This window comes from Corythoichthys intestinalis, chromosome 8, assembly GCF_030265065.1.
Source record: "Corythoichthys intestinalis isolate RoL2023-P3 chromosome 8, ASM3026506v1, whole genome shotgun sequence".
In the NCBI taxonomy this organism is placed as follows: Eukaryota; Metazoa; Chordata; class Actinopteri; order Syngnathiformes; family Syngnathidae; genus Corythoichthys; species Corythoichthys intestinalis.
The window spans coordinates 51,683,141-51,710,394 of NC_080402.1; the positions used below are offsets into that span (position 1 = coordinate 51,683,141).

General features: G+C 38.4%; 1 protein-coding gene across 4 annotated transcripts in view; it reads left to right on the plus strand.

Moving 5' to 3' along the window:
• Positions 1-27,254, plus strand: part of sh3pxd2aa (SH3 and PX domains 2Aa) — a 183,808-nt gene that overhangs the window by 50,067 nt on the left and 106,487 nt on the right. For all 4 annotated transcript variants that reach the window (XM_057842412.1, XM_057842413.1, XM_057842414.1 and 1 more), the window contains exons 3-5: positions 14,722-14,797; positions 18,949-19,025; positions 25,506-25,597. In XM_057842412.1, coding sequence (XP_057698395.1) covers positions 14,722-14,797; positions 18,949-19,025; positions 25,506-25,597 — 245 coding nt within the window. The remainder of the gene's footprint in view (positions 1-14,721; positions 14,798-18,948; positions 19,026-25,505; positions 25,598-27,254) is intronic.

Consider the following 27,254-nt stretch of genomic DNA (forward strand, 5'->3'; position numbering starts at 1 on the left):
AAACAATGCTTTCCAAAGCTTGCTAATGTTTCTGTGTTTGCTACACTTGAATGCTAGCCTCGTTCCCATCCCCCTGTCAGCCAGCAAGAATGCTGCTTCCATCTTGAGGACGGCAGACGCTTTGAGGGTGACGGGAGGAGTAAGGAGATGAGGCTACTTGAATGCACCAACTGGATAGATGCGATGGAAGTGATTGTGATAGGCTGAGGGTTAGAGTCATGTGTCATGGTAAGCCAATCAGAGCCGGTGTTTTCACACACAAACCGGAACAGTGCGTGCGGCAAACACACACACGCAAAACAGATGCAGAGGGATATGATGGCAGAGCATTCAGAGGAAAAATTGTCCTTTATGAGGTGCAGATATAAATACTATTTCAAGTTGGTCGAAATTAAAGGAAAGAACGTGCGTGTAAAGTGTAATTTATGTCCCGGGGCAAAACATTTGTCGACATAGCACCTAACAACTACACACGCTACCACAAAGCGAGTGGCGAAAAATCTTACTGCTTATTTTTGTTGCACCTCAAGTGTAGGATAAATCTGTTCCTGGTGAGGTGCAATAAATATTATAAGGTTCTATAACACAACTACCTGTCTGTTCATCTCTATTCAACTGACTTGAATACTGCTCAGAAAATTTCAAATTCTTTGACATACAACAACTTCTTTTTAAAGTAACGGAAATAGTTACTTTCCCAGTAACTAGTTACTTTGACCATATAGTAATTACAGTTACTCACTCAGTTACTTTTTGGAAGAAGTAGTGAGTAACTATAAGTAACTACTTTTTTAAAGTAACGTGCCCAACACTGCTTATGACAGATGTCATTTAGTGTCATCCAGCAAATGATCTTACTTTTGGATGGATGGATGGATGGATGGAAAAGATCCGAGCAGGACACAAATGGATTTAGTGACAAAATATGCCGGATTACATTAATGATTTCTGTTATAAGCATTCATTGATACCCATGGCAGTCTCATGTCATAATTCTGGCGGTCTTATGACAGTCTTATGACCCCACTGTCAAATAAATGACAAATGACCAAACACAAATAAGCCATAATGGACTATAAGCCGCAGGATTCAAAATAAGGGGAAAAAAAAGTAGTATTGTCCGAAAATTATTGCATATAAAACCCTATAAATGCATATGTTATCATTAGAACATAGTAGTTTCAATAGTTTAAAACATGTAAATAGAATATTAATAACATACATACATTCAATAATGTATACATAATGCGCACTGCACATTCATTCTCTCACTCTCTCACATATGATACGTGCGTGTTTTGTGTGTAATTGTACATACATACGTAGATGCAAATAAAATTTACATCATTATATTTTTAGACTTCTTTTTTATAATAATAATAAAAAAAAAATCTGCGATGCAGTGAGGGACCAAAAGTTGGGCCACGAAGTATCGAAAATATTTCGTCGACGAACAATTTTTTCATGACATTGATGTCACGATGACGAGCTAAAAACTTGGCTTGGGCGAGTAGAACATAATGAGACGGATGCAGTTTTCGGCTGACGAGACGAAAATTTCATATTGTATGTCAGTGTTTGGGTCATGTCACGCATGTGAGATGTGCTGCGCCTCTCCCTCCTCACCAGAGTTTAGGATGTGTCTCTAGCTAGGCTGCGCTCCTTCATGCTTGTCTGGAAACACAGGATTTGTTTTCTTACCTTGGCAAGAAAGAGTATGCAATGTTCCATTAGCCTTTAAAGGACTGTGCTGAGTGATCATCAGACGCTAAATGTAACTTTAGCGCTAGCGTAGCATTCGCATTAGTATAAGATTCAGAATGGCAAGCGTCCTCCTAAAACACTGGCCAGTCTGAAGCAGAGTAAGTCAGTGTAGAGCAGTGCTTCTCAATCATTTTCTGTTAGGCCCAACCCCCCCTTCCAGCAAGACGTAAATGTTTCACGCCCCCCAAACTCTCTGCCGCCACTGTAAATAGCACCATTTGTCTCTAAAATTATTATTATTATAAGTGCACCTCTGCATAAAATTGTGTCCTTTTTTTTTATAGCAAAGCAGTACTTCTCAAATAGTGGAGCCACCCCCCAGGGGAGCATAGAGCCATGCCTGGGGTGGCGCATGTTAACTAGGGGAAACATACTTTTTTGCCGTACTAGAATAAAGTGTACTTGCACACCAACTCAGTGGATGGCAGTGGTGCTCTCATTTTCAGAGTTTGCACAGTATTTTTTTAACCAAACAAGAGCACTGAGAGCACACAGCAAAGAGTACTGGAGCACTATATGACCAAGCATATGTAGCTTGTGGCTTTGACTTTTAATATAGTAGGAGACAAGGAAAGACCAGTCTGTTTACTGTGTCTAAAAATGTTTGCAGCGGGAAGCCAAATCAATTGAGATGTCACTTAAAGACATTAGTCCCCGATCACATTGATAAGCCGCTTGATTGTTTTTAAGCGAAAACGTGCCGAATATTGCCAACAAACGTCCCTCTTTTTCAGTGTTAAACCAGCGAGCGCTGTCAGCATGTTCAGTGCAAAATAACCCCACACCATGGCAATGGAGCTGATACTGCCTGCAGCAAAAATAAAAACTCTCCCTCTGTCCAGTGACACTGTCCTTTTTGTTTTTTCGGTTAAATTGTTTTGCATATTATACGCCAAGTTAATGTTGCTAATCAATTTGGATTTATTATTATTGACTGATTTTCTTAAATTTAGTTTTTTCAGTATGATATGGTAAACAATGTACCTTGAGTGTATTTTTAAAGTTTGAATGGGACTTTTTTTGTTGCAAACAAAACAATAATAAAAAAGTTATAATTAACAGAAATTAATAGAAAATAATTGAGAAGCACCGTATTAAAGGGAAAAAAGTAAAATTGAGTTTTTATTTTTGCTGCAGGCAGTGTCAGCTCCTTTGCTATGGTGTGGGGTTATAATTTTGCATTGAGCATGCTAACAGCGCTCGCTGATTTACTGATGTAACACTGACAAAGAGGGACGATTGTTGGCAATATTCGGCATGTTTTCGCTGAAAAACAATCAAGCAGCTTATTAATGTGATCGGGGTCTAATGTCTTTAAGTGACGTCTTAATTGATTTGGCTTCCAGCTGTCCGCTGCAAACATTTTTAGACACAGCAAACAGACTGGTCTTTCCTTTTCTCCTACTGTATTAAAAGTCAAAGACACAAGCTACATACGCTTCGTCATATATCCTCGTCTAGCTCCTCATATCTCCAGTGTTCTTTGCTGTGTGCTTTCACTGCTCTTGTTTGGTCCACAAATACTGCGTACACTCTGAAAATGAGAATGCCACTGTCACCCACTGAGTGGGTGTGAAAGTACACTTCATTCTAGTAAGTATGTTTCCCCGAGGACACATGTGCCACCCCCGGCAGGGCCCTGCACCTCCTGGGGGGGGGGCGCTATTTGAGAAGTACGGGTCTAGAGGATGTTAAACGCTCAGACGACTTTTTTTTTACATGCACTTCGTGGCTTCTAGGTAGGTTTAATAGAAAATAATGTACTGCGTTTCCTGCTGCGTGTTCATTATCATCACAAAGTCAGCGTTGTCCTTGTAGACGCTACAATATGTGCTCGTCTGTCGATGTTCATTCTAAATTGTTGGAAACCTTTTTTTTTTTTTGGGGGGGGGACGAAAAGTTTTGAATTTTACAGACAAAAGCATTCTGAGTAACTGTTGACTGAAACTAGCTGAAATTTGTATGTTTTGTTGACTAAAACTAGACGAAGACATTTTGAAATGACTAAAATTTGACGAAGACTAATCAGTATTTTTGTCCAAAAGACTAAGAAAAAAATTTAAATTGCTGCCAAAACCAACACTGACCACTGTACTATATGTAGGCCTAGTTATAATTATATGTTTTGAAACCACTTTATGTGTTTCTTTTGTTTAATGAATTCTCACACAGAGAATAGATTTCATCACTCTTTACAAAACAATCAACATAAAGCACAAGGAGCTCATTGTTATTCATGGTTATTAGTGTCAAGGCCAATTAAGAACTACTGTTGGTGTTTGATCATCCAAGCACATTAATTCAAATGATTGATAGATCAGCAGCAAATTCACACAGAACAATGGGATCGGGAAAAGAGTTACATAACAGTGCCAGTTAACTCACTTGTAGTATCTCAGATTAAAGAGAAAAAAAAAAAAAACACCTTACTCCTCTCGGTTTTGAACACCTGACTCTCATCATTTATCTCAGTGGCCCAGAGCTCTGCAGGATCCTCCAATCACATCGCTTCACAACTCTTCCTCACACTCTCAATGTGCTGGTTACCAAGGAGACAGTGAAGTTACGTTCTTAGAAGTAGAGCAGTGATTTGGCACGACTGTGTCTTTTTTTTTTTTTTTTTAATCAAAATTTTGGATTGATGATGAGGATAATAAATCACCATCTGTGCTAATGCTTCCGCTAATGAAACACGCATGCTGTGTTTGCTGCAAAGTAACATTTTTGTGGCCGTGCATGTTTAAAAGCCTGTCACGTCAAGTTCTGACCTGATCTAAATAGTACCACCTGTTCTTTTCCATGATGGCAATAATGCCTGCCAGGATGCAAGGATGCGTCTTCATGCCAGAAATCTGTCGACTGTGACAAATTGCTGTGTAGAGGGCAAACTTGAACTTGCTGGCCAAGATAGTTTAGAATAATTGTCTGAAGGTTTTAGGTTCGAAAGGAAAAAGGGAGGTCGTGTGCCATTAACGTACTAATAATTTGAATTCAGTGTTCGATTCAAAATTAATATGATATGAGCAATTGTAGGCCACAAGTATACCTATCAATCTTTAAAACGATTGAGAGTAGGAGTTGGAACCTTTGGGTACCCCACGATAAGGTACAATTTGCTCATGATTATCTCACAATATGGGGATATAAGTTATTTATACATGGGTCAGGAAATTTTCTGCAATATTTTACTATACGAGTAATAAACAGGGAAAGAAAACAACCTATTTTCATCATTCAGTTTACCACTACTAGATGTCCAATTCATTTGAACTGGGAGGGTGGCAGTGCATTTGGACAAATATGGCAGTCAATGGCAAACCTAGAGCGTAATTTTGGGGCATTCCAGGTCACTTGCTGTTGATTTTCAGTCACTTCCTGTTGATTTTTGGTTACTGAAGAGGAAGTGACCCGGGAGTCTACCCTAAATGAATAGACAGTAACTCAAACTCAACAGGAAAGGACCTGTAAATGTCCCAAAAATCGGCTGCAATTGGTCTGGTTTCGGATGATCTAAATGGATTAGGCATCTGGCGCCGTCAATGGCAGCCGTTGAGTTAATAGAGACACTATTCTCGTAGAAGATTTTGGTAGCAATTTGTTGGTCCTGTGTTTCAACAGTTACACCTTTTTGAAACGATATATCTTTCCATGGCTCCAGTTGCTAACGTCATGAATATTAATGAGCAAAGGTGACGTATTATGTGCGGTACGCTATTGAGAGTAACCAATATTTGACACACAAAATCCAACCCCCCGAGGGTTAGCAGAGAGAGCCAATAGCAATATATATTTTTAAATGTAATTCCTTGAGAGCCATACTTGGAATTTAAAAGTAAAAATACCTTTGCCTTTCATAGGCAAAACAGCAACACTTTCCTAATGTATTGTGTCACCGACAACATACCTTGCAATCACACTGAACTGGGATACATTGCTTACGTCCATTGACTCATCCAGCGAGAGAGAAAAACGGTGCCGCATTTATGTCTTTCACTGGCGTTGCTTCAATGTGACTTGACATGATGGTCCGATCGTGAACAGTTCTTGCCGATAGGAGCATGTCTGTTATGCGTTATATTATTTTGTCTTTATCCGAATAGACGTCAAAGCGTTCATGGGCAACATCCAACATAAATGTTTTGGTATACTCCCCATCTGTGAATGGGTTTCCGTTTCTTATAATTGCTAAACCGCCAGCAAAGCTAGCCGAAGTCCAGAAACCTTGTTGGATCCAAACACGGAGTTGTTGCTGACTGGCTTGCACTCTTGACAGTTGTTGACATGCTTTCTTCTTGCAGTCCCCCGCAGGGTATTTTGACGCAAACGTAGCATGGCGTGTGTATAGTGCCGCTTAATATTTGACCGTTTGATAGATGCAATTTTATCATTGCATATTAGAAACATTACCAAACCCGCTCCTTCTCCAAAGGCAATTTCCTCTGTCCATTACTGTCCATACGCCGTCTTTTTTCTTTTATCCATCTTTTCAAAAGGGTATCTAAAATTAGTTGGGTGATGACGTGGGTTATTCATTTACGAATCGCACGGCGAACAGGTGGGCAGACCCATGATTTGCACACGCCAAATCTGCCGCTATTTGCAACAGCAAAATACGGCAACTCCACATGAACACTGTCTGCCGATAGGAGCATGTCTGTTATGCGTTATATTATTTTGTCTTTATCCAAAAAGACGTCAAAGCGTTCATGGGCAACATCCAACATAAATGTTTTGGTATACTCCCCATCTGTGAATGGGTTTCCGTTTCTTATAATTGCTAAACCGCCAGCAAAGCTAGCCGAAGTCCAGAAACCTTGTTGGATCCAAACACGGAGTTGTTGCTGACTGGCTTGCACTCTTGACAGTTGTTGACATGCTTTCTTCTTGCAGTCCCCCGCAGGATATTTTGACGCAAACATAGCATGGCGTGTGTATAGTGCCGCTTAATATTTGACCGTTTGATAGATGCAATTTTATCATTGCATATTAGAAACATTACCGAACCCGCTCCTTCTCCAAAGGCAATTTCCTTTGTCCATTACTGTCCATACGCCGTCTTTTTTCTTTTATCCATCTTTTCAAAAGGGTATCTAAAATTAGTTGGGTGATGACGTGGGTTATTCATTTACGAATCGCACGGCGAACAGGTGGGCAGACCCATGATTTGCACACGCCAAATCTGCCGCTATTTGCAACAGCAAAATACGGCAACTCCACATGAACACTGTCTGCCTCACCTGCGTTGCCTATGCGGTTGGTAATTACATAAATAGATAGACACAAAAGCATGTATACTTGCCACTTTCCCACTTAAAGTACTACAAACCAGCTTTCTAGTCGCCGGTGATAGTCGCCAGTTCGCACTTGTACAAAAGAGTCTAACGAAACTTTTTTTTATGATTAAAGTTTTGTTGCCAGGTCAAAATAGCCATATCTGGCTCGCGAGCCATAGTTTCCTGACCCCTACTCCTTTGTTCATGATACCATGGAATAGATGTTAAACTACTGGCCACACGATGAGATGGAGATCTTGCATTCATCAAGGATTTGTTTCAGCATAGACTTTATAATGATATTGACGGGGCACGGGGCCGATTAATAGGTCAAAGCTGACCAAGTGGTATCACAAAGAGCTTTTTTTTGTTGAAAATTCTTGTGAATAAATGATTAAATTCCTGAATTCTTCATAGATATGGACGTAAAACAGTCTCGATTCTTGGTTAAAAGCAAAAAAAAAACAAAAAAACTGCAGTTAGGATTTATTTTACGTAACAATGTCGAAGTACGATGCTAGTCTGTTAGTCAATGTAGCGGCCGCCATATGTAAACAAAGCTTTTCCGTTGAAAAGTCTTGTGAATAAATGCTTAAATCCCTGAATTCTTTATAGATGTGGATGTAAAACAGTCTCGATTCGTGGTTAAAAGCAAAAAAAAGGTTAGCAATATTATTATTATTATTATTATTTTGCAGTTAGCATTTATTTTACGTAAATATGTCGAAGAATGGTGCTAGTCTGTTAGACAATGTGGCGGCAGCCTTACAACAAAGAGCTTTTTAAGTTGAAAATTCTTGTGAAAAAATGAAAAATATAACAATTACCTTGAATAATCGAACAAATCACACCTGAGACAATCCTTCCTGTTTGTATGCGGTACAGCTTTCGTACTTTTTCAACCTGGATCGCTGCATGTGTCGCTGTGACCGACTGCGAATAACTGAAGCGAATTGTGGGATGGCCCCCTACTTGAAGGCGTGGCACAGTGACGGTCGAATCTGGCCCGTTAATATCATTACGAAGTCTATGGTTCCAGTATAGCTTTTGCCATTACTAATCTCAGATGCAAAGTGCCTTTAATAAACTGCAACAGATTTAAACCACTTTAGCCATGTCAAGTGTGGCATCAGCTACAGATCAGCATTATATCAATGGGTAGAATTTGAGTATTCTACAGTATATACGTACATGCTGTATTTTTTTTTTTTTTTTTTTTTTTTTTTTTGTATTACTGTATTTTTTCGGACTATAAATCACAGTTTTTTTCATAGTTTGGCTGGGGGTGCGACTTATACTCTGGAGCGAGTTATATATGAAATTATTAACACATTATTATATCTTTTCACATGTTATTTTGGTGTTTTGGACTGACACTGATGGTTTGGTAAACTTGTTATCATGTTATCTGAATAACTCTTAATAGCTATGTTACGTTAACATCCCGGCCACGTTCGCATTTCGTTGTTCATGCATCATGTAACATTATCATATTGTACACTTATTCAACATGTTGTTCTCTATTGTATTTTTGTTTTAAATTGCCTTTCAAGATGACATACTGTATCTGTTCTATGTGTTGGATTTTATCATGTAAATTTCCCCCCAAAATGCGACTTATACTCTGGTGCGACTTATATATGTTTTCTTTCCTCTTCGTTGGGCATTTTATGCCTGGTGCGACTTATATTCCAAAAAATATGGTACTTATTATTTTCTCTTTGTTTCTCCTGTTATTTCTGTTACTGTTTCACTAGTCATGACTCTTGTTAAATGATTTATCTGGGGGTGAAAATGTGTAAACACACTAAAGGCCTTATCTGCACCCATTGACCTCTGTAGCATCTTTTTTCCCACGTCAATTGCCATTTTTTCCCTCCACATAACCTCCAACTTCAGTATTTGCACATGTCACATCATGTTGGTGTTGCAGAGCTTTGTCTCCCTTAGCCAGTGCTTACATGGAAGAATACAGACAAATAAAAACATGTTTGTTTCTTAAGTCAAACAAAATGTAATGCTCTTGTCAAGGTATTTTAATAATAAGGGAAAACTGACTGATTGCTAATATCCTTAAATGAATTATGTACGTTAAACAAGGGCTGATTAAGCCCTAAAAAATAATGGGTAAAAGTGCTTTTCTTTTATGTAGAAAAAAAAAAATGAAGAGCCATGGTTACATAATCACTGTTCATCATCACTTTGCTATGTTGAGTTATCAGCTTACTTCCTTAGACATATTTCAAAAAAATATTCCTCTCTTTTCAGTTATTTAATGTTCAGCAGGGTGGCACAGTTCTGAAATAGAAGGTTCAACATATGGAATTTCCATGTTTGCCAATTGCATGTGTTTCAGTTTCCTCCCACATCCCAAAAATTATGCATGGGAGGGCAGTTGAACAATCTAAATTTTCCCTTGGTTTGAATAGGAGTATGAAAAGCTGTTTGGTTTGTTTATGTGTGCCATGTCATTAGTTTGCAACTAGTTCAGGGTGTACCTGCCTCCTACTGGTTGTCAACTAGGATAGCTTCCAGCACCGCCACGACCCTTGTGAAGACAAGCAGTATGGTTAAAGATGTACTGTTTTATCCTACATGTAATAGCACAAAATTTGTCTGTCTGTTCAGCTTTTCTACATGCCAGGCTTTATTCTGAAAACGGTCATCAAACTTGCTTGAAAGATTTATGGTAGACAAAGTGCCACATGATAGTTGGCCTGCCGCGATAACAAATTATACTAGACGATATATTGTCTCATAAATGATTGCCGATATGCGACATTATTGGCAATTTGTAAAATCAAATTCAACCACTAATGTAGTAACAATACATCCTAATAAATCACCCATTCAAATGCAATGAATTGGTTAGAGCTGCAGCTATCGATTATTTTCGTAGTCGATTAATCTATCAACTAGTTAGTTCGAATAATCGAGTAATCTGATTAGGAACATTAGGAATACAATGTGTTGCAGAATAAATTTTAGGGGATGTAAAACAAAGGCTTGCTAAGATTGTACTTTGAAAAGAGCATTAAATGTGAATACAAAATAAAATTCCCGGAGTGTTTCTTCAAACTATACAGAATTGCAACCTCATTTAAAAATAAATTAAAATACCCAAGCTTAGCTTCAAACAGCATTAAAAAAAAAAATGAAAATCTAAGTACAACAAAAAAACAATTGGCTAACTTGCAGAGCAAACTTCAACTAGCTTAAATGCTATAAAATGCTAACACTGTTTTACATTGCGCTTAACAAATCTTTCAAGCATATATTCCCACAAAAAATATCTGAATATACCTATAAACTAAATTTCGAATGCATTAAAAAAAAAAAAAAAATTAGCTCAAAAACTTACCTTATGTTGGTTTTAACAGGGAGCAGCTGGATTCAGCCATGTTGAACGAGTTATTTCATCTTCACTGTTGCCACTAGAGGGCAGTGTATCCACAAAAATCAATAAAACTAAATGCAAACAATTAAGCAAAACAGACCATTACAACGCCACTTTAATTAAATGAATATTCGAAGTAGCAAAATTTGATTTGAAGCTTTTTTCTAACCAAATTACTCAAGTTAATCGATTAAACGTTGTAGCACTAGAATTGCTCTTCTGAAATGAAACACAAACTATCATCAAAATAATAAATATACTTAAAAAGCAATGCATAATGAGTCATTTGAAAGCTAGCTAAGTACAGAATATGAAATAGGTGAGAAACCCAATGCCATTTTTGTTCTCTGCCAATCAGAACCCATCAAAAAAGTATATTTGATCAAGAATTACTGTAAACCTGTCCTGCAAAGTGCGCATGTTTAGCAATTTGAAGCCAAATTATTCATTACCAATCATAATGGGTGTCATTTTAAAACTATTCTTAGTGTAGAATCCGAAGTATGTGAGGCTAACTCCAGAAATCATTTTTTACATGTTGACCATGATGTGCTTTTATTTTGTGTTCACCGGAAGTATATTTGCTGAGCCGCTAACCGTAAGCTTTACACTCACTTAAAAAAAAGAAAAAAGTGCACTTCATTTTTGTCACGCCTGCAAACAGTTTGCAAAGACATGTCAACAAAGCACATGGATTACTGGAACCATGTCCTAAGGTCTGATGAGACAGGCGAGCTTTCTTCAGAAGAGGCTTCCCCCTGGGGTGACAGCCATGCACATCAATTTGATGTAGAGTGGAGTGTATGGTCTGAGCACTAACAGCCTGACCCCCCACCTCTTTAATCTCTGCAGCAATGCTGACAGCACTCCTGTAACGAGTCACATGACATTTTGGAGGGAAAATGACAAGCAGCTCTCAATTTGGACGTTTAGGGATGTGCATTTTTTCATAGGGGTGTACTCACTTTTGTTGCCAGGGGTTTAGATATTAATGACTATATTTTGAGTTATTTTGAGGGGAAAATAAATAAACTCTATTATATAAGCTGCACACAGACTACCGTACTTTTCATTGTGTCAAAGTTTCATTTTGTCAGTGTTGTCCTATGAAAAGATATACTTAAATATCTGCAGAAATCCGAGGGGTGTACTCACTTTTGTAATACACTGTATAATATTCTATTCTATAATAATCTTCAAAGTAGCCACCCTTCGCTCTGATGACATTTTTGCACACTCTTGCCATTTTCTTGATGACATTCAAGAGAGAGTCACCTAAAATGATTTTTGACGTCACAGGTATGCTTTTTCAGGGTTAATTAGTGGGATCTTTTGCATTATCAATGGGTTTTGGACTTTCATTTGTGTTGCCTTGAATGAGGTGTGTCCAAACTTCTGGCCTGTACTGTATGTGCTGGTATTATATTCTGGCGGTATGACAACCTTAAGCCAAAATATCACCGTATTGCAATTGCAGCTCTAAAATGTGTTACTTTGACAATCTGGGTTTAAAAGAAAGGGGGGAAAAAATCTTTTTTCCACTGAACAGGATTTTTATTTTTCAAAAAATATGAGCAAATTTGAATATAAGTATAATGTTAACTTAAAATAAATTAAAAAAAAAAAAAAAAAAAAATTCTTAATAAAATTAAAATAAAAGCCGTCCTTTAGGGGAGCCTAAACCTGCAGCCACAGCTCAACATTATTACCGTCAGAACAAAAATAATTGAATCATTTTCCATAAAAAGCAAGTGTGTATGACTCGTATCATGGTTACATTATACACACACTCTTTCTCAACACACAGTTGTCAGAGAGAAAAAGAACATCATGTTTTGCCACCGCTAGACGCACTTAAGACGTTGGAGTTAACTCTTTAATAAACCTTTAATTTTGTAGTAATGCAAAGTGTTACATTTAAGTGTAGAAATGCAAAATCAGCCACCAAATTGGCAGCCACCCTCCGCTAACATGTCAGTTGGCCCTCCTCCTCTAAGCCACGGCCGTCTGTAACGTTTCTGTAGCCGAAGTATTCCCATACCGGCGATTTCATTTTCTTCGATGGGGGAAAAGGTTCCGGAGTTTCACCTCCTCCAGCCATCGTTTAGCACAGTTGACTCACTGACACTGAGCAACAATATTTTTGGGACGTAACAGCATCTTTAATACCTTAGGGGCGGTATGACCGAATTTTTTTTGCGGTTTTGAAACCTTGACGTTTTCATACCACGGCATATCTTAGAAACGGTAATCGGCACATGTCTAGAACTGAATATGCATTAGGGATGTCCCGATCCAGGTTTTTGCACTTCCGATCCAATACCGATATTGTTTTGCACTTCCGATCCGATACCGATGCTGGCCGATACCGATACCGACCTATCTGAGCATGTGTTAAAGTTATTTAGCCTCCTTACTTAGTTGTCAGACTCATGTTGAAAAAGGTTTTAGTACCCTTGATAACAACTATCCAGCTGGATTAGGTGAGTCTGAATAACACACAATGGTTGGTAACAAGAAACTGACCTGTTTATTCAGTGACAAACACAAAACATTATAAATAACAAACAGAAATGGCATAGTCAGTCAGTAAAACGTGCAAATAATATTGTAAACTGTCTTAAAAAAGCAAAACACACCAACAACCTCAGTGGAAAATCCCACAAATCCCCCAAGCTATTAGATGCTTTTAATGTTTCGTGCATTAGTTACAAAAATTGTATTAAAAAGCCTCTCAGGTTTAAATAAACGACTATTTCAGTATCAAGTTAACATTTTAAAACAGTAAATAAAATACTAAAGTCCCCATTCTGTATCAGCAGCTTTAAACTACATTCAATTCATTTCATTTTGCGAATCAACTGTTAAAGTTGTTAAAATTGCTCCCGTTATTCCATAATTTTCCTTCTGTCTACTTTCAACACGTGAAAGTTTTAAAACTGTTTTGAAGATAGATTCAAGTCAAGATTTTGCCGATTTAGGAGTATTTTAGATAAAAAGTTAATTATGTTCGCTTGGAAGGTTCACAACAGGCTACTAGGGAAGTCTCCTGCTTTAAGATGGCAGCCGTTTAGTTTTCCATACTTCAATGTTGCTAACGCAGTCGAGTCTGTCGTGTAGCATCTGGCTCTATTTACATATGATATCTATTATCTCCAGTAAAACGACGTTGACGTAGTTTGTTGCGGCTGTCAGCAGAAGTCGGGTATTCTTGTGTTTTTTATCCAGCGGCATGAGTTGAGCTAAAGCCGTGAGTTGAGCTTTGGCATTACCCGGGTCTAAGACCAGTTATGTTTACTTTGGTGTGTATTAGTTCCGCTTTACTTGACATATTTCAATAATCGGAATTTGGATGTTTGTGAATCGTTCTCGAATCGTCAGCGGCCGAATCGCGTGTTGGATGGTGCGTCTTTACTCACGTGAGATAATGGCTCGTCATCCAGAATGAATTCTTCGGCAATGACTCGTTATTCCCTGGGCTTTGGGACTGTCGGGTGCCAGTTTGTCACGCATAGCAAAAGTTTCTGCCAGTGTTAGTTGCGTAGGACCTTTCTTTTTGTCTTCGGTTTTCTTAACATACTCCTCATATTGTTTGCGGTGGTATTTCGCTAAATGCTTGATTAGGTTGGTTGCAATAAAACTTCTTACAGCTTTACCACTACGCTTGACTTTATTGTGGCATATGTTGCTCACTGCCTCTCCGTCTTTGTCGTCCTTTAAGGTGAAATGATCCCACACAGCTGGCATTTTTACCGATAAAGTCTCTCGGTAAATTGGGAGACGGTAATGTAAATGTAGTGTATTGAAGGTGTGCCGTAAAATGTGGACGGGACTTTAGGGAAACCGAAGCAAAAACTGGAATCGATTATGTAAATCGGTGCGCTGGAAAACACGGACCGGACTTTTAAAAAAAAAAAACTGGATCAGAAGTCTGGATCGGAATTTTTCCCATGTTCCGATCCGATGCGCATTTTTTTGCCCATATCGGCGTCCGACATCTCTAATATGCATGCACGCGATAATAAATCACAGCCAGGAAAATTACCGCCCTCATTTTTATTTACCGTGCGATTAATTGACTTATTGCATATCAAGGCAGTCTTGCATGATAGATTAAAATATGATTTCAATATGACACAAATCATGGTATCTATCATTACCAATAGTGTTTTTGATGTAATTTCCATTATCTTGATGCAAAAATATTTTTGGGGGCAGAACCAAATTTTCTCTCACTGTCCAAAAGAGCTATTTACCATAATGTATCTTTTGATTTCTTTTTTGTAGATGCAACTACTTGACAAGTTTCCAATTGAGGGCGGACAAAAAGATCCAAAGAAGAGGATTATCCCCTTTCTCCCAGGTAACAGCCTGCTCTCTGAACAGACTCCTATATCAATAATGTATGTGCAGTGCGTCAGTGTGAACTTAGCAGTGATGCTAGTGTGCTCTGCACGTGCAAGTACAAATTACTGCTGACATGATGACATCTCAACTGTGATTGTCGCCCTACTCGGAGTATTTCTTATTTTTATTTGTTGGAGAGTCGCTGATCAAACATCTAGTGACGCATTCACAGATCGATTAATGATATGGATGTGTTTGTGCGTGTGTCCATAAATCCTTCCATTGATCCAAGTTGTGCCACACATGCTTGTCTCCTGTGTTGTAAGTCACCGCCTGACATTCAGGCGCATGCCGACCCACAGGAGAGTGGCAGTGATCAATAGTGGTGTTTGTGGCTCTTTAGTGTCTATGGCAGAAATTTCAGTGTCTCTGCTTATCAAACTGATATATTGCGTTGAGTGCATCTCTGTATAGTGCAGTACTTAAAGGTTTATCACCTTGATTTCTTTAACACTTATGGTGTTAAAATTGTGTTTTAGTAAACACTCTGTTTAAAGCCTGCAGTCAAGAGTCAAGACTCATCCTAGCGTTTACTGAATTTTTTCCATCTCAAGCTCTTCTAATGTAAAGCGGACCTAAACACGTGATGTCAACATTTGTTTGTATTTAAATGGGAGTATTTCTTATTTGCTGCTTTTTATATAAATCTAATGAATGTTTATTCTAGGATTTAATATGGCATCTTCTGGTTTATGCAAGCAGACAGTTGTTTTTTTTCTATCTCGTGTTAGTGTAAATAAATGGAACTTAATTACATTTTTAATAACAAGAATTGGTCAGATCCATTTATAAGCTAATAGTGAACATGCAACTCTGCTGAATCGTAATGGATGTTCTCGCATCCTTCAAGTTAGTGTAACTAACAGACTGCAGCCTCCAGTCCAAATGATGAGCTGGCCACCACCACCATTCGTACGGTGTATTAGCGTAACACTTTCAGGGAACTTCAAAAGAAAAGCCTACCAAATAATACTTGAACAAATGTACTGTGATGCTATTTTCAAGGCAATATGCTACTGTTGCTATGAAGTCTATTCCAATGATGAATGTTTGTTTAATTCGTATTCCACAAATGCAGTGTTAATCGGAGTACCATGGTAAAAAAAAAAAAAAAAAAAGGAACATTTGTATTTTCCTTGACAAGTAATGTACAACCTCTTGAACTGAAGTCACAACAGCAAATACACTGCTGGCCAAAAGTATTGGCACCCCTGCAATTCTGTCAGATAATGCTCAATTTCTCCCAGAAAATGACTGCAATTACAAATGCTTTGGTAGTAGTATAGTCATTTATTTTGCTTGCAATGAAAAAACACAAAAGAGAATAGAAAAAAAAATCATGATCATTTTACACAAAACTCAAAAAATGGGCCGGACAAAAGTATTTGCACCCTTTGAAAAATCATGAGATGTTTCCCTAATTTGTGTAATTAACACCACCTGTTACTAACCTGTGGCATATAGCAGGTGGTGGTAATAACTAAATCACACTTGCAGCCAGTTAAAATGAATCAAAGTTGTCTCAACATCCGTCCTGTGCCCTTGTGCGTACCACATTGAGCATGGAGAAAAGTCAGAAGACGAAAGAACTGTCTGAGGACTTAAGAAGCAAAATTGTGAGGAAGCAAGGGCAATCTCAAGGCTACAAGTCCATCTCCAGAGACCTGAAAGTTCATGTGTCTACCATGCGCAGTGTCATCAATAAGGGTAAAGCCCATGGCACTGTGGCTAACCTCCCTAGATGTGGACGGAAAACACACATTGACGAGAGATTTCAACGAAAGACTGTGCGGGTGGTGGATAAAGAACCTCGACTAACATCCAAACAAGTTCAAGCTGTCCTGCAGTCCGAGGGTACAACAGTGTCAACCCGTACTATCTGTCAGCGTCTGAATGAAAACTCTATGGTAGGATACCCAGGAAGACCCCACTTCTGACCCAGAAACTAGGGTTGTTCCGATCATGTTTTTTTGCTCCTGAGCCAATCCCGATCGTTTTAGTTTGAGTTTCTGCCGATCCCGATATTTCCCGATCCGATTGCTTTTTTTTTGCTCCCTATTCAATTCCAATCATTCCCGATAATTTTTCCCGATCATATACATTTTGGCAATGCATTAAGAAAAAAATGAATAAAACTCGGACGAATATTTACATTCAACATTCAGTACATAAGTACTGTATTTGTTTATTATTACAATAAATCCTCAAGATGGCATTTACATTATTAACATTCTTTCTGTGAGAGGGATCCATGGATAGAAAGACTTGTGACTTTTTGTATTGTGACTAAATATTGCCATCTAGTGTATTTGTTTGAATTTTCAGTAAATGATACTGTGGCCATCCCAAATGCATGATGGGAAGTGCACCCATGACTGTGCGTCGTGCTAGCAATTGGTATATCTTCTCTGCGTTGGGAAATAACTTAAGGTGTTAAGTCAAAGATCAATTGTAACCTTGCTTCCCCACATTGCTTCCCATGATATTGCTATTCATAGGGAGAGGGATTGCAAGGCTTTATCAAAATAAAATATGGCTCCAAAGGCTGCCAAACTCCACCCTACTAATTTTGTGCTGCCTTATATCTCTCTATATAGGTAAAACGGCATCATTACAAATTGAGTGCGACAACGAGTGAGAGGGTAGTTCAGCGCATACATTAATATATATACCGTGACACATTTTTAAATAAATTTATTGCTGCCGTTATCGGGATAACCCTACTTTATGCCTAAACTAAAGACTCTAAATGAGTGTAACATATTATTTCTGTAACGTTAAATACAATTAGAAAATAATTTAATTAAAATATGTATATATTAAAAAAAGGCATAGCCAATATTTTTTGCCGAATCCGATACTTTGAAAATAACGTGATCGGACCCGATCGATCGGCCATCTCTACCAGAAACATAAAAAAGCCAGGCTGGAGTTTGCCAAAACTTACCTGAGAAAGCCAAAAACGTTTTGGAAAAATATTCTCTGGTCAGATGAGACAGAAGTAGACCTTTTTGGGAAAAGGCATCAAAATAGTTAACAGGAAAAAAAAAACAAAAAAAACCCGAAGCCTTCAAAGTAAAGAACAAGGTCCCCACAGTCAAACATGGCGGAGTTTCCCTGATGTTTTGGGGTTGCTTTGCTTACTTTGGCACCGGACTGCTTGACCGTGTGCTTGGCATTATGAAGTCTGAAAACGTATATGTAATGTATGGCCCAGTGTGAGAAAGCTGGGTGTCCTTCAGAGGTCATGGGTCTTCCAGCAGGACAATGACCCAAAACACACTTGAAAAAGCACTAGAAAATGGTTTGAGAGAAAGCACTGGAGACTTCTAAATTGGCCAGCAATGAGTCCAGACCTGAATCCCATTGAACACCTGTGGAGAGATCTGAAAATGACAGTTTGGAGAAGGCACCCTTCAAATCTCAGAGACCTGAAGTAGTTGGCCAAAGCAGAATGGTATAAAATTCCAGCAGAGCATTGTAAGAATCTCATTGATGGATACCGGAAGCGTTTGTTCGCAGTTATTTTGTCTACAGGTTGTGATACCAAGTATTAGGCTGAGGGTGCCAATACTTTTGTCCGTGTTGTCCGGAGTTTTATGTAAAATGATAATGATTAGAAAAAAAAAAAAAAAATCATTCTCTTTTGTGTTTTTTCATTGCAAGCAAAATACATGAAGCTATTACCAGCACTACCAAAGCATTTGTAATTGCAATCATTTTCTGGGAGAAACTGAGCATCATCTGACAGAACTCCAGGGGTGCCAATACTTTTGGCCAGCAGTGTAGGCATACAGAGGTATCATTGCGACCATAATCTGTTCCTTGACATGATTTTGATAAGTTCCATAGCCCAAACTGCGGTCATCATAAAACCTTTATTAACTGTACAGTCAATGTTTAATAACACATTCTATTCGTGTTGGTCAGACTATTGCTGTGCCAAACCTTACTGCCATCTCCTGGTGGGATGGAGTTTTACACGATCTTAGAAACACCATACTCTCAACCCAACCAAATTTAGCTTGACTTTTTTCATTCCTTTATAATTAAAATACTTAATGACTTCTTACCTACCATAAACATTTTCCCTTTGCTCCCATGCAGGCAAAATTCTCTTCCGGAGGAGTCATGTGCGAGACGTGGCCATGAAGCGACTGCGTTTCATTGACGACTACTGCAGGGTAAAGAAACCTTATTGTAAACATCCTTCAGTTCCCCATTTGACCCTGGGGAATATCTCTAGTCTTTTGGGGGTCAGAGGTTATGGTCTTGTTGTGCTTTCACATGCTTCAGACATGGGATATGTGATGTATATACTGGACTGTCTCAGAAAATTAGAATACACAATATTCTAATTTTTTGAGACAGTCCTGTGTATATATACAGGACTGTCTCAGGAAATTAAAATACACAATATTCTAATTTTTCTGACTGTCTCAGGAAATTAGAATATTGTGTATTCTAATTTCCTGAGACAGTCCTGTATATATACACAGGACTGTCTCAAAAAATTAGAATATTGTGTATTCTAATTTTCTGAGACAGTCCAGTATAATTATAGTGAGGAGTCTTTCAACACAAGTACTGTATTAAATTTCGAAGAAAATCTGATACTTTACATATCTTATACATTGGACATTGTGCTTGGCAAGTGGAGCACCATAATTCATCTAAGTAAAGCAACTGTACAAAGTGCATCTAAGTATTCAATTCCATTTTATTGCCTATATCCTAATTTAAACTCTATTAATGTGTACATTTCAAACTTGGGCCGGGAAGCAGATGCATTTTCTGGTATCCCGCATTTCTACCCACCTCATTTACATGAAAACATATGTTTAAATTATTATACCAATAAAGTACAATGCCCAATGTGACTTACATGTAAGTGAGTTTTGAACTTGGAATCAAACTTCTCCAAATTTAGAATCAGACTAATACACTGTGTATTTGAGCTTTGATGTACAAATACACTCTGTGATTAATTGGTAATTGTTTACCGGTAGTTAATATATATTTTAACTAGTCATGTGCTGGTTACCGGTTTGAAGGTATACCATGGTATGAAAACGTCAACGTTTCAAACCACTAATATTTTCTGTCATACCGTCCCTAAAATATTAGCTATTTTTTATGTCCCAAAAAGGCAGGGCTCATCCCTCCCCCTCAAGTTGTTCCTCAGTGTCAGTGAGTCAGCTGTGCTGCACGTTGGCTGGAGGACGTGAAACATCTTAACTTTTCCCCCCATCAAAGAAAACAAGAAAACCAAGTCACTCGAAAGGGAATACTTTGGGTACAAGAAAGTTACAGACAGCCGCGGCTTAGGGTGGGCCTACCAACATGTAAAACATGTTTGCGGGTGGCTGCCAGACAAGGCAAAATCTCCAGGATGATTTCGCATTTATACAAAATTAAAGGTTAGTAAATGTTGTCATGAAGGTTTCCCACTAGCTACGAAAGTTAACTCCAGCATGTGTACTGTGTCTAGCAGTGGTAAAACATACTGTAACGTAAGCTTGTTAATGAGGCAGATAACATGGCTAATTAGCATGCCAATTTAATTTTATTTCAAATATTTCAATTTTTTTTTTTTTTTTTTGTAAGTTTGTATGTTTATTTAACTCAACATTACACTTATATTTCAATTTGCTATTAAGTTATTTTGAAAAATGTAAGTCCTGTTCAATGAATTTTTGTAACTCAGAAATCTCAAAATAAAAAAATGTAAAGCTGTAGTTGCAATACTGCGATACCATGATATTTTTGCTTAAAGTGCCTGTGACAGCATAAAAAAATCTTAAAAAGCATTATTACGTAAATTACAATGGTATTTTGAGACGATTTGACTATATATAACAATTTGGCAAAGCACAGATGATGAGAAATTAGTCTGCCGTTTAGCCCCCCTGTCATTATAGCGTTCTAGTGACGTCGACAGGGTGACAATTTCATCTGATTTCGAATTCAGCCCCCTGAGGGGGAATTATTTAGAACAAGGAAAATGCGACAAAGAGAGGAGCAAAATGTCATTGTTTCAATCTCTCTTCTCCAATATTTTTACAAGATATTCTTTTTATCGAAGTATTTTTCCCCAATTGCTAAATAAATGGAATATGAAATGTTAAAAATGCATTTATTCAGTACGACATAACAATATTACTCCATAATGGTGAAAACTGTCGACTTCTTGCACCTCCTGAACGATATATTATGTCACTGGAATTAATCCGGCTTTTGTCATTTCCCTGACCCGGCTTTGGAGAGTGTAAACAAACCAGGAAGTGTGACAGCTAGCCGACGTGCCAACCTGAACCGAGCGGCATTTCCAAGTCATATTCGCGCCTTCCAAAGCAAAAAAATCACGCAAAACTACCCCAGAACATGTCACACAGCGGTGGGGTTGTCGATTATCTTCACCGATCGGCAACCCCAACAGCGACGAGCAAGTTACAGCTTGTCATTCCCCTGCTGCGGCCAGGAGTGCTCGTTGCCAGGGAGGCGGCTAGAGAATGACCTCCGGGCAAACCGGCCGACGTCGGAGGAGCGCGTAGATTCCCTAGCCCAACCCGAGGATAGTGGTCTATTGCCGGGCACATGAAAAGGTCAGAGTGGGCTGAAATTCGGGACGATATGGAGAACCGCGAGAGCAAAAGCTGAGTATAGCGCTCTCCCGGCGGGCACGCAAAAAGGACCGAGGGGGTTTGCGACAAGTTGCTGGTTGTCGGCCGAGTGGCCTTCTTGGAGGACAAGGAGCATTGTCAGCCACAAAATGCAAGCCATCTCCATTTTAACACGTGTGCCATGACCCCAGTATTTGACATAATACAAAACACGATGTTTACTCACTTCCCCGTAAGTTCAATTGTCACACAGTTGTTGGACTTGTTTTGGCCAATCTCCGCGGTGAACGGGAAGTTTTTGAAACCCAAAAAGGCTCACACACCTCTCCCTGGTGCAGCAACAAAACCCTGCAGCACATTTGGCTGGCGTGATGAGAAAAATAAACAAATTCATCTACAAAATCAGCTAAATCCGCAGTCCATCTGCATGCTATAAAGCAATGCTGGATTGTGAGACGCTGACCCGGATGACATCATATTCGCATTTTTCCTCAATCCAGGAAGTCACTCATTGTCATGGCGCGGATTTTAAAAAATTGAATACATAAATCGATCGCTTCCACACACATCCAAGCGGTCCATTTCATTCAGGAGCATTAAAATACCGCGTGAAATATGAAACATGATTTTTGCTGTCATAGGCAGTTTAAGGTTATCATACCGTCATAATCTCTGACCAGCACATGCCTAATTTTAACACATTTCCCCTCAAATTGATCAAAATAAAATAATTCCATTTACAATCATTGTATGAGATACATTAAGAATGTGAACATGTCTTATTCCACTGCTTATTCCTCATATCTATTCCTCATTTAGACCCGCTCCTCTTTAGTGCAGTTATATTGGCAGGATTTCTTGGGCATTTTTAGGGCAAAAGTGACAAGGACAGCACATTTTACCCCCTTGAATATCTTGATAAATGCAATATGTGATGATTGCTTGATTAATATATAGAAAAAGCAATCCTAAAGTCCAATGCTATAGTTTTCCTAAATTAAGCGAGCCTTACCCGTACCCAACTAACCTAAAGCAATGTTGTGTTTAAAGTTGCGATAGTGAGCCTGTTTTTCTCTACGTTTTCTTTCTGCACCCTGTTCACGAGGCAAACAACAGAGAGCAAGAGTAATTACCCACTGCTCTCAAAGCATCTGCTCTCTGGAGATTGTAGGGATGCTGAGTACATCCAGTCTTGGGTACACAGTGAGCTACTACCTCTTCAATCAAAACCACAATTCTCTATCAATAATATAGCGCGCTATGAATGCAATAAGAATGTTGCTCAGATTTGAACATCATTCGGCATACAATACAGTAAAATGTTGCTTACTATAGCTTTCGTGTGCAACACCACATGCATGTTCTAATTCTTCCTTTAAAGCGGCAGACAGTTAAATATTGACGTTTACTCCTAGTGGTGGGAACCTCTGGGTACCACCTCCTTGAAGTTGGCCCCTCATCAGATGCAAATTTATATCAAAATGATGTCAATCGTTTGAGATTCGTTTGTGTGCTGCTAATGTTTTTTTTTTTTTTTTTTAAAGATATTTACAATTATTTTGTCGTTCAATCTGAGGTCAAACAGCCCCCATTTGATTAAAAATGGTGTCTCTCGTTAATGCTTCGTTTGGACTGCAAAAATTTTCGTTTGTACTGCCATCGCTTTCTAGCTATTGAGATATTAATTTTGAGTGATGACGTCACTCGCAGCTTTTCCGTATCCAACTCCCACGGGTGACTGAGCGTACCAACTCTCTTAATAACAGAGAGTGTCCCAACAACTAGCGTAAACGTAGTACAAACAAATGGCACCCATTCGGGCCGATTTTGCAGTAAATGGGGGGGCTTGAGATATTAATTTCGTGTGATGACGTGACTCGCAGCCCCCCATTTACTGCAAAATGGACCCAAAGTTGTGCCATTCGTTTTTGCTCCGTTTGCGCTAGTTGTTGGGACATCCCTCTGTTATTGAGAGAGTTGGTATGCTCTGTCAGCCGTGACAGAGGGTGTGTGAATGACGTCATCACTTGAAATTAATAGTGTTCCCTCGCTACTTTGCGCTTCAAACTTTGCGCCCTCAGTCCATCGTGGATTTTTTTCGATTTAAAAAAAATATATATATAAAATATATAAATATATAAATATATATATATTAAAAAAAAAATATATATATATATATATATATATATATATATATATATATATATATATATATATATACAGTCTTTTATAGAGCTGTTATGATTCGATCAGGTAGTCTGTCATTCTTGCTCCTACCCCGCTTTTCTTGGTCAAGGCAGTGCACTGGGGTTGCTTATTAAAGTTAACGATGATTGACAGACGTTAAAGTTTGATCTTGCCAGAGGCGCTTGTAAGCCGAAACTTCAATGCCCCACATACGTCAATCATTGACTTGATAAACAGTTGCTGTGGCAACTCATTGTGTGTAAGTGAGCAGCATGAGCGGATTTGAGTGGACTCACTCATTGAAGCATTTTATAAAGACAAGCATTTTTCTCCTTTATTCTTGTTTAGAAATAATTCGGTGGGACAGTAAAATGTCATGATTATTAAATTTGAAGTGCTTACAAACCATTTATTAATCCTCCATGATTTCTAAGTGGGAGAACTTGCAAAATAGCACGGTGTTCAAATACTATACATATACATTTTTTATACTTTAGGGAAAAAAGTGAAAAAAAAAAGTCTTATATGTATCGCGTTTCATTGCTAAATGCGAATAAATACATTGAAGACACACAGACGCAGCGGGTTGTGGTCCCCATTAACTGCAAAAAACGTGATCACTGTATCTCAATATCTCAAAAACGATAGCAGCATGTCAGGATACGCGGGTAGTGTGGACCCAAATGCAGGGAAAGGGAGGCGAGACAGATGAATCATGCAAAAATGGTTTAATTAAATCACACAAAAAACAAAGTGCAAAACAAAGGCTGTTATGATCCAAAGAAAGTACAGAGGCAAACAAAACTGCTACTAACTAAAGACTGGGTATCAAAAATTTGCCTGCTTGGACACAAGGGCTTGGACGGTGAAAACTGTGGAGAACAAACGCTGACTAACACATGGGCATTGACAATGACGCAACAAGGGGTGAAAAGAAACTGGGAGCTTATATACACACAGAGACAAGGGGTAACGAGACAACGAGGAACAGATGGGTGACACAGAAGGATGCAGGCTGGCGGCTACACTAGGAGCAGGCACAACAGGCGAAATCAACGGCAATCACAGGAACACACTAGGAGGGAACCAATACAAAACCTAACACAGCATTTGAATTCTTACAGCACAAACCAAGCATAAACTATTAATACCATTTTAGCCATTTTTAATCAAAATGGGGGGCTGGTTGACCTCAGATTGACCTATAAAAAGAATAAAAATAAAATAAATAAAAAATAGCAGCACAGACACAATTTTTTACAACACAAACAAGCTCAAACGTAGCACAAACAATTGACATTATTTTCATATAAATTTGCGTCTGATGGGGGGCCAACGTTACGTAGGTCTGGGCATCTCCCCATACGATACGATTTGAGATAAAAGGCTCTCGATAATGATTATATCACAATACAAATACGATATTTATCGATGAATGGATCAGGAAATCAATTTACAATATTCTAACATACAACTATGAAAGTTTGATGTTTGATTGCCATTGACGGCGTCTAATTATTTTTGACTGGGAATGAATTGGATGTCTAGCGCCATGAGTTAACTTAGACGCTATTATAATGGGAAATTTTTATCTGATAACAAATTCTGCTAGCAACCGGTTAGTTCCTTCATAAAACAGTCACATCTTTTTAAAGCGATATTGATTCTTGGCGGGCGCATATTGATATCCTATGGGAATACAAAGTATTGTGATATATCACCACATCGCGATATTGTCACTTCCCTAGTTAAAACGATAAAATAGGATCACCTATAGCATTTTGGCTGGATAGTATATGAAATCACCATCACCAAATAAGATACATTGGTTAAACTAATTTCTTCTCTGTTAAGGCACTTGTGAGACTCCCCCGACAAATCTCCCAGAGTGAAGAGGTGCTCCACTTCTTTGAGACAAAAGCTGAGGACCTCAACCCCCCTGTGGAGTAAGTGTTGAGACACAAACATGCAAACTTAATGTTTTTATTGGATTAATTATATGGTGCTCGTCAGTGAGGTGTTTTTAGGAAAGGAAAATATTAAATGGAATAGATGCGGCACTGTTGTGCATCATATAGGGCTACAACCCTGTAGTGGTTCTCAGATTGCAATTTTAGTGTATAAGTGTCTCATAAAACATGTAACTTATTATATTTGAAAGGATTATGCATTATTAATCATTGACCCAAGCCTGTATGCATTCATATATACTCATATACATGCTCAGCATACCTATAAAGTCAGGTTATGGATTCACCCAGCATATTCCCTGTAGTCCATTACCATGTCATCTTTTACGCCATGGATTTCTTACAAGCTAATTTAATGATATGTGGGTGTGGGGGGGTGTGCGTGTGTGTGTGTTGATATGAAAGCGTAAGACATTTATAATAGCAGGAGAGGCCCTTTGGGTAGCTTTTAATTGGTCACTCTCTGCTTCCCAAACTGGTACGCCGTTAATGCTGTGTTCATTTATAAAATCATCCTGTATGCACTCCAGGCACTCTAGCCAAGTATTCTTGTTACATACCAGCTTGTGTCCTATTGGCATTTTTTTATTTTTAATATTATTTCTCTCCCCCTTTTCACGGATTATTAGAAATTGTCATATTCTCTTGGTTCACTGCTAAACCAAAATATTAGACTAGTGGAAGAAAAAACTCAAAAAAAAAAACAAAAAAAAAATAGGAAGACATTCTAGAAACCTTAAATGCTGTCAAAAGTAATACTTTTAAGTCTGGACCAGTGTTGTTTATGGAAGCCCTTTAAATTTTTGTTTTGGTCTTTTGGACAAAAATAATTGTTGGTCTTAGTCATGTTTTAGTAATTTCAAAATGTGTTCTTCTTCGTCTACTCTTAGTCGACAAAATCGCATACAAACTTTGCCCAGTTTTAGTCGACAGTTACATATGTTTTCGTCTGTAAAATTAAAAAGTTTTTGTCCAAAAATAAGGCTTCCAACAATTTTGAATGAAAATAGATGAGCTCATATTGTAGGGTCTGCAAGGACAACGCCGACTTCGTGACGATAATACAGTACACACTCAGCAGGAAATACAGAAACTGCAATTTCTGGAGACATTACAATGAGGCTTTGCTCTGGTAGATACAGATCTTAGCCCCGGCCAGGGTGATTTGGGGACATTTTGGGACAATATCAGGTCACTTCCTGTTGATGTGGGGACATTAGGGGGACACGTCCTATTGATATCAGGTCACTTCCTATTGTTTTAAGGACATTTTTGGACATGTCCTGGTGTTATCAAGTCACTTCCTGTTGATTTGGGGACATTTCCTGTTGATATCAGGTCACTTCCTGTTGATTTGGCGACATTTGGGGGACATGTTCTACTGTTATCAGGTCACTTCCTATTGATTTGGGGACATAAGTATTTTTGCCATTGAAAATGAATAAGACATTTGGACGTAAATCGACTTACATAAGCGTCAATGGAATCCAAGTAGATTGGCATCAAAAGAATCAACATATATGGGGTACATGGGCTACAATGCAATGTCAATGCCATTGGAAATGAATGGGAAATTTGCACGTACATGGCCGTCGATGGCATCGACTTACATATGCGTCAATGTAATCGAAGT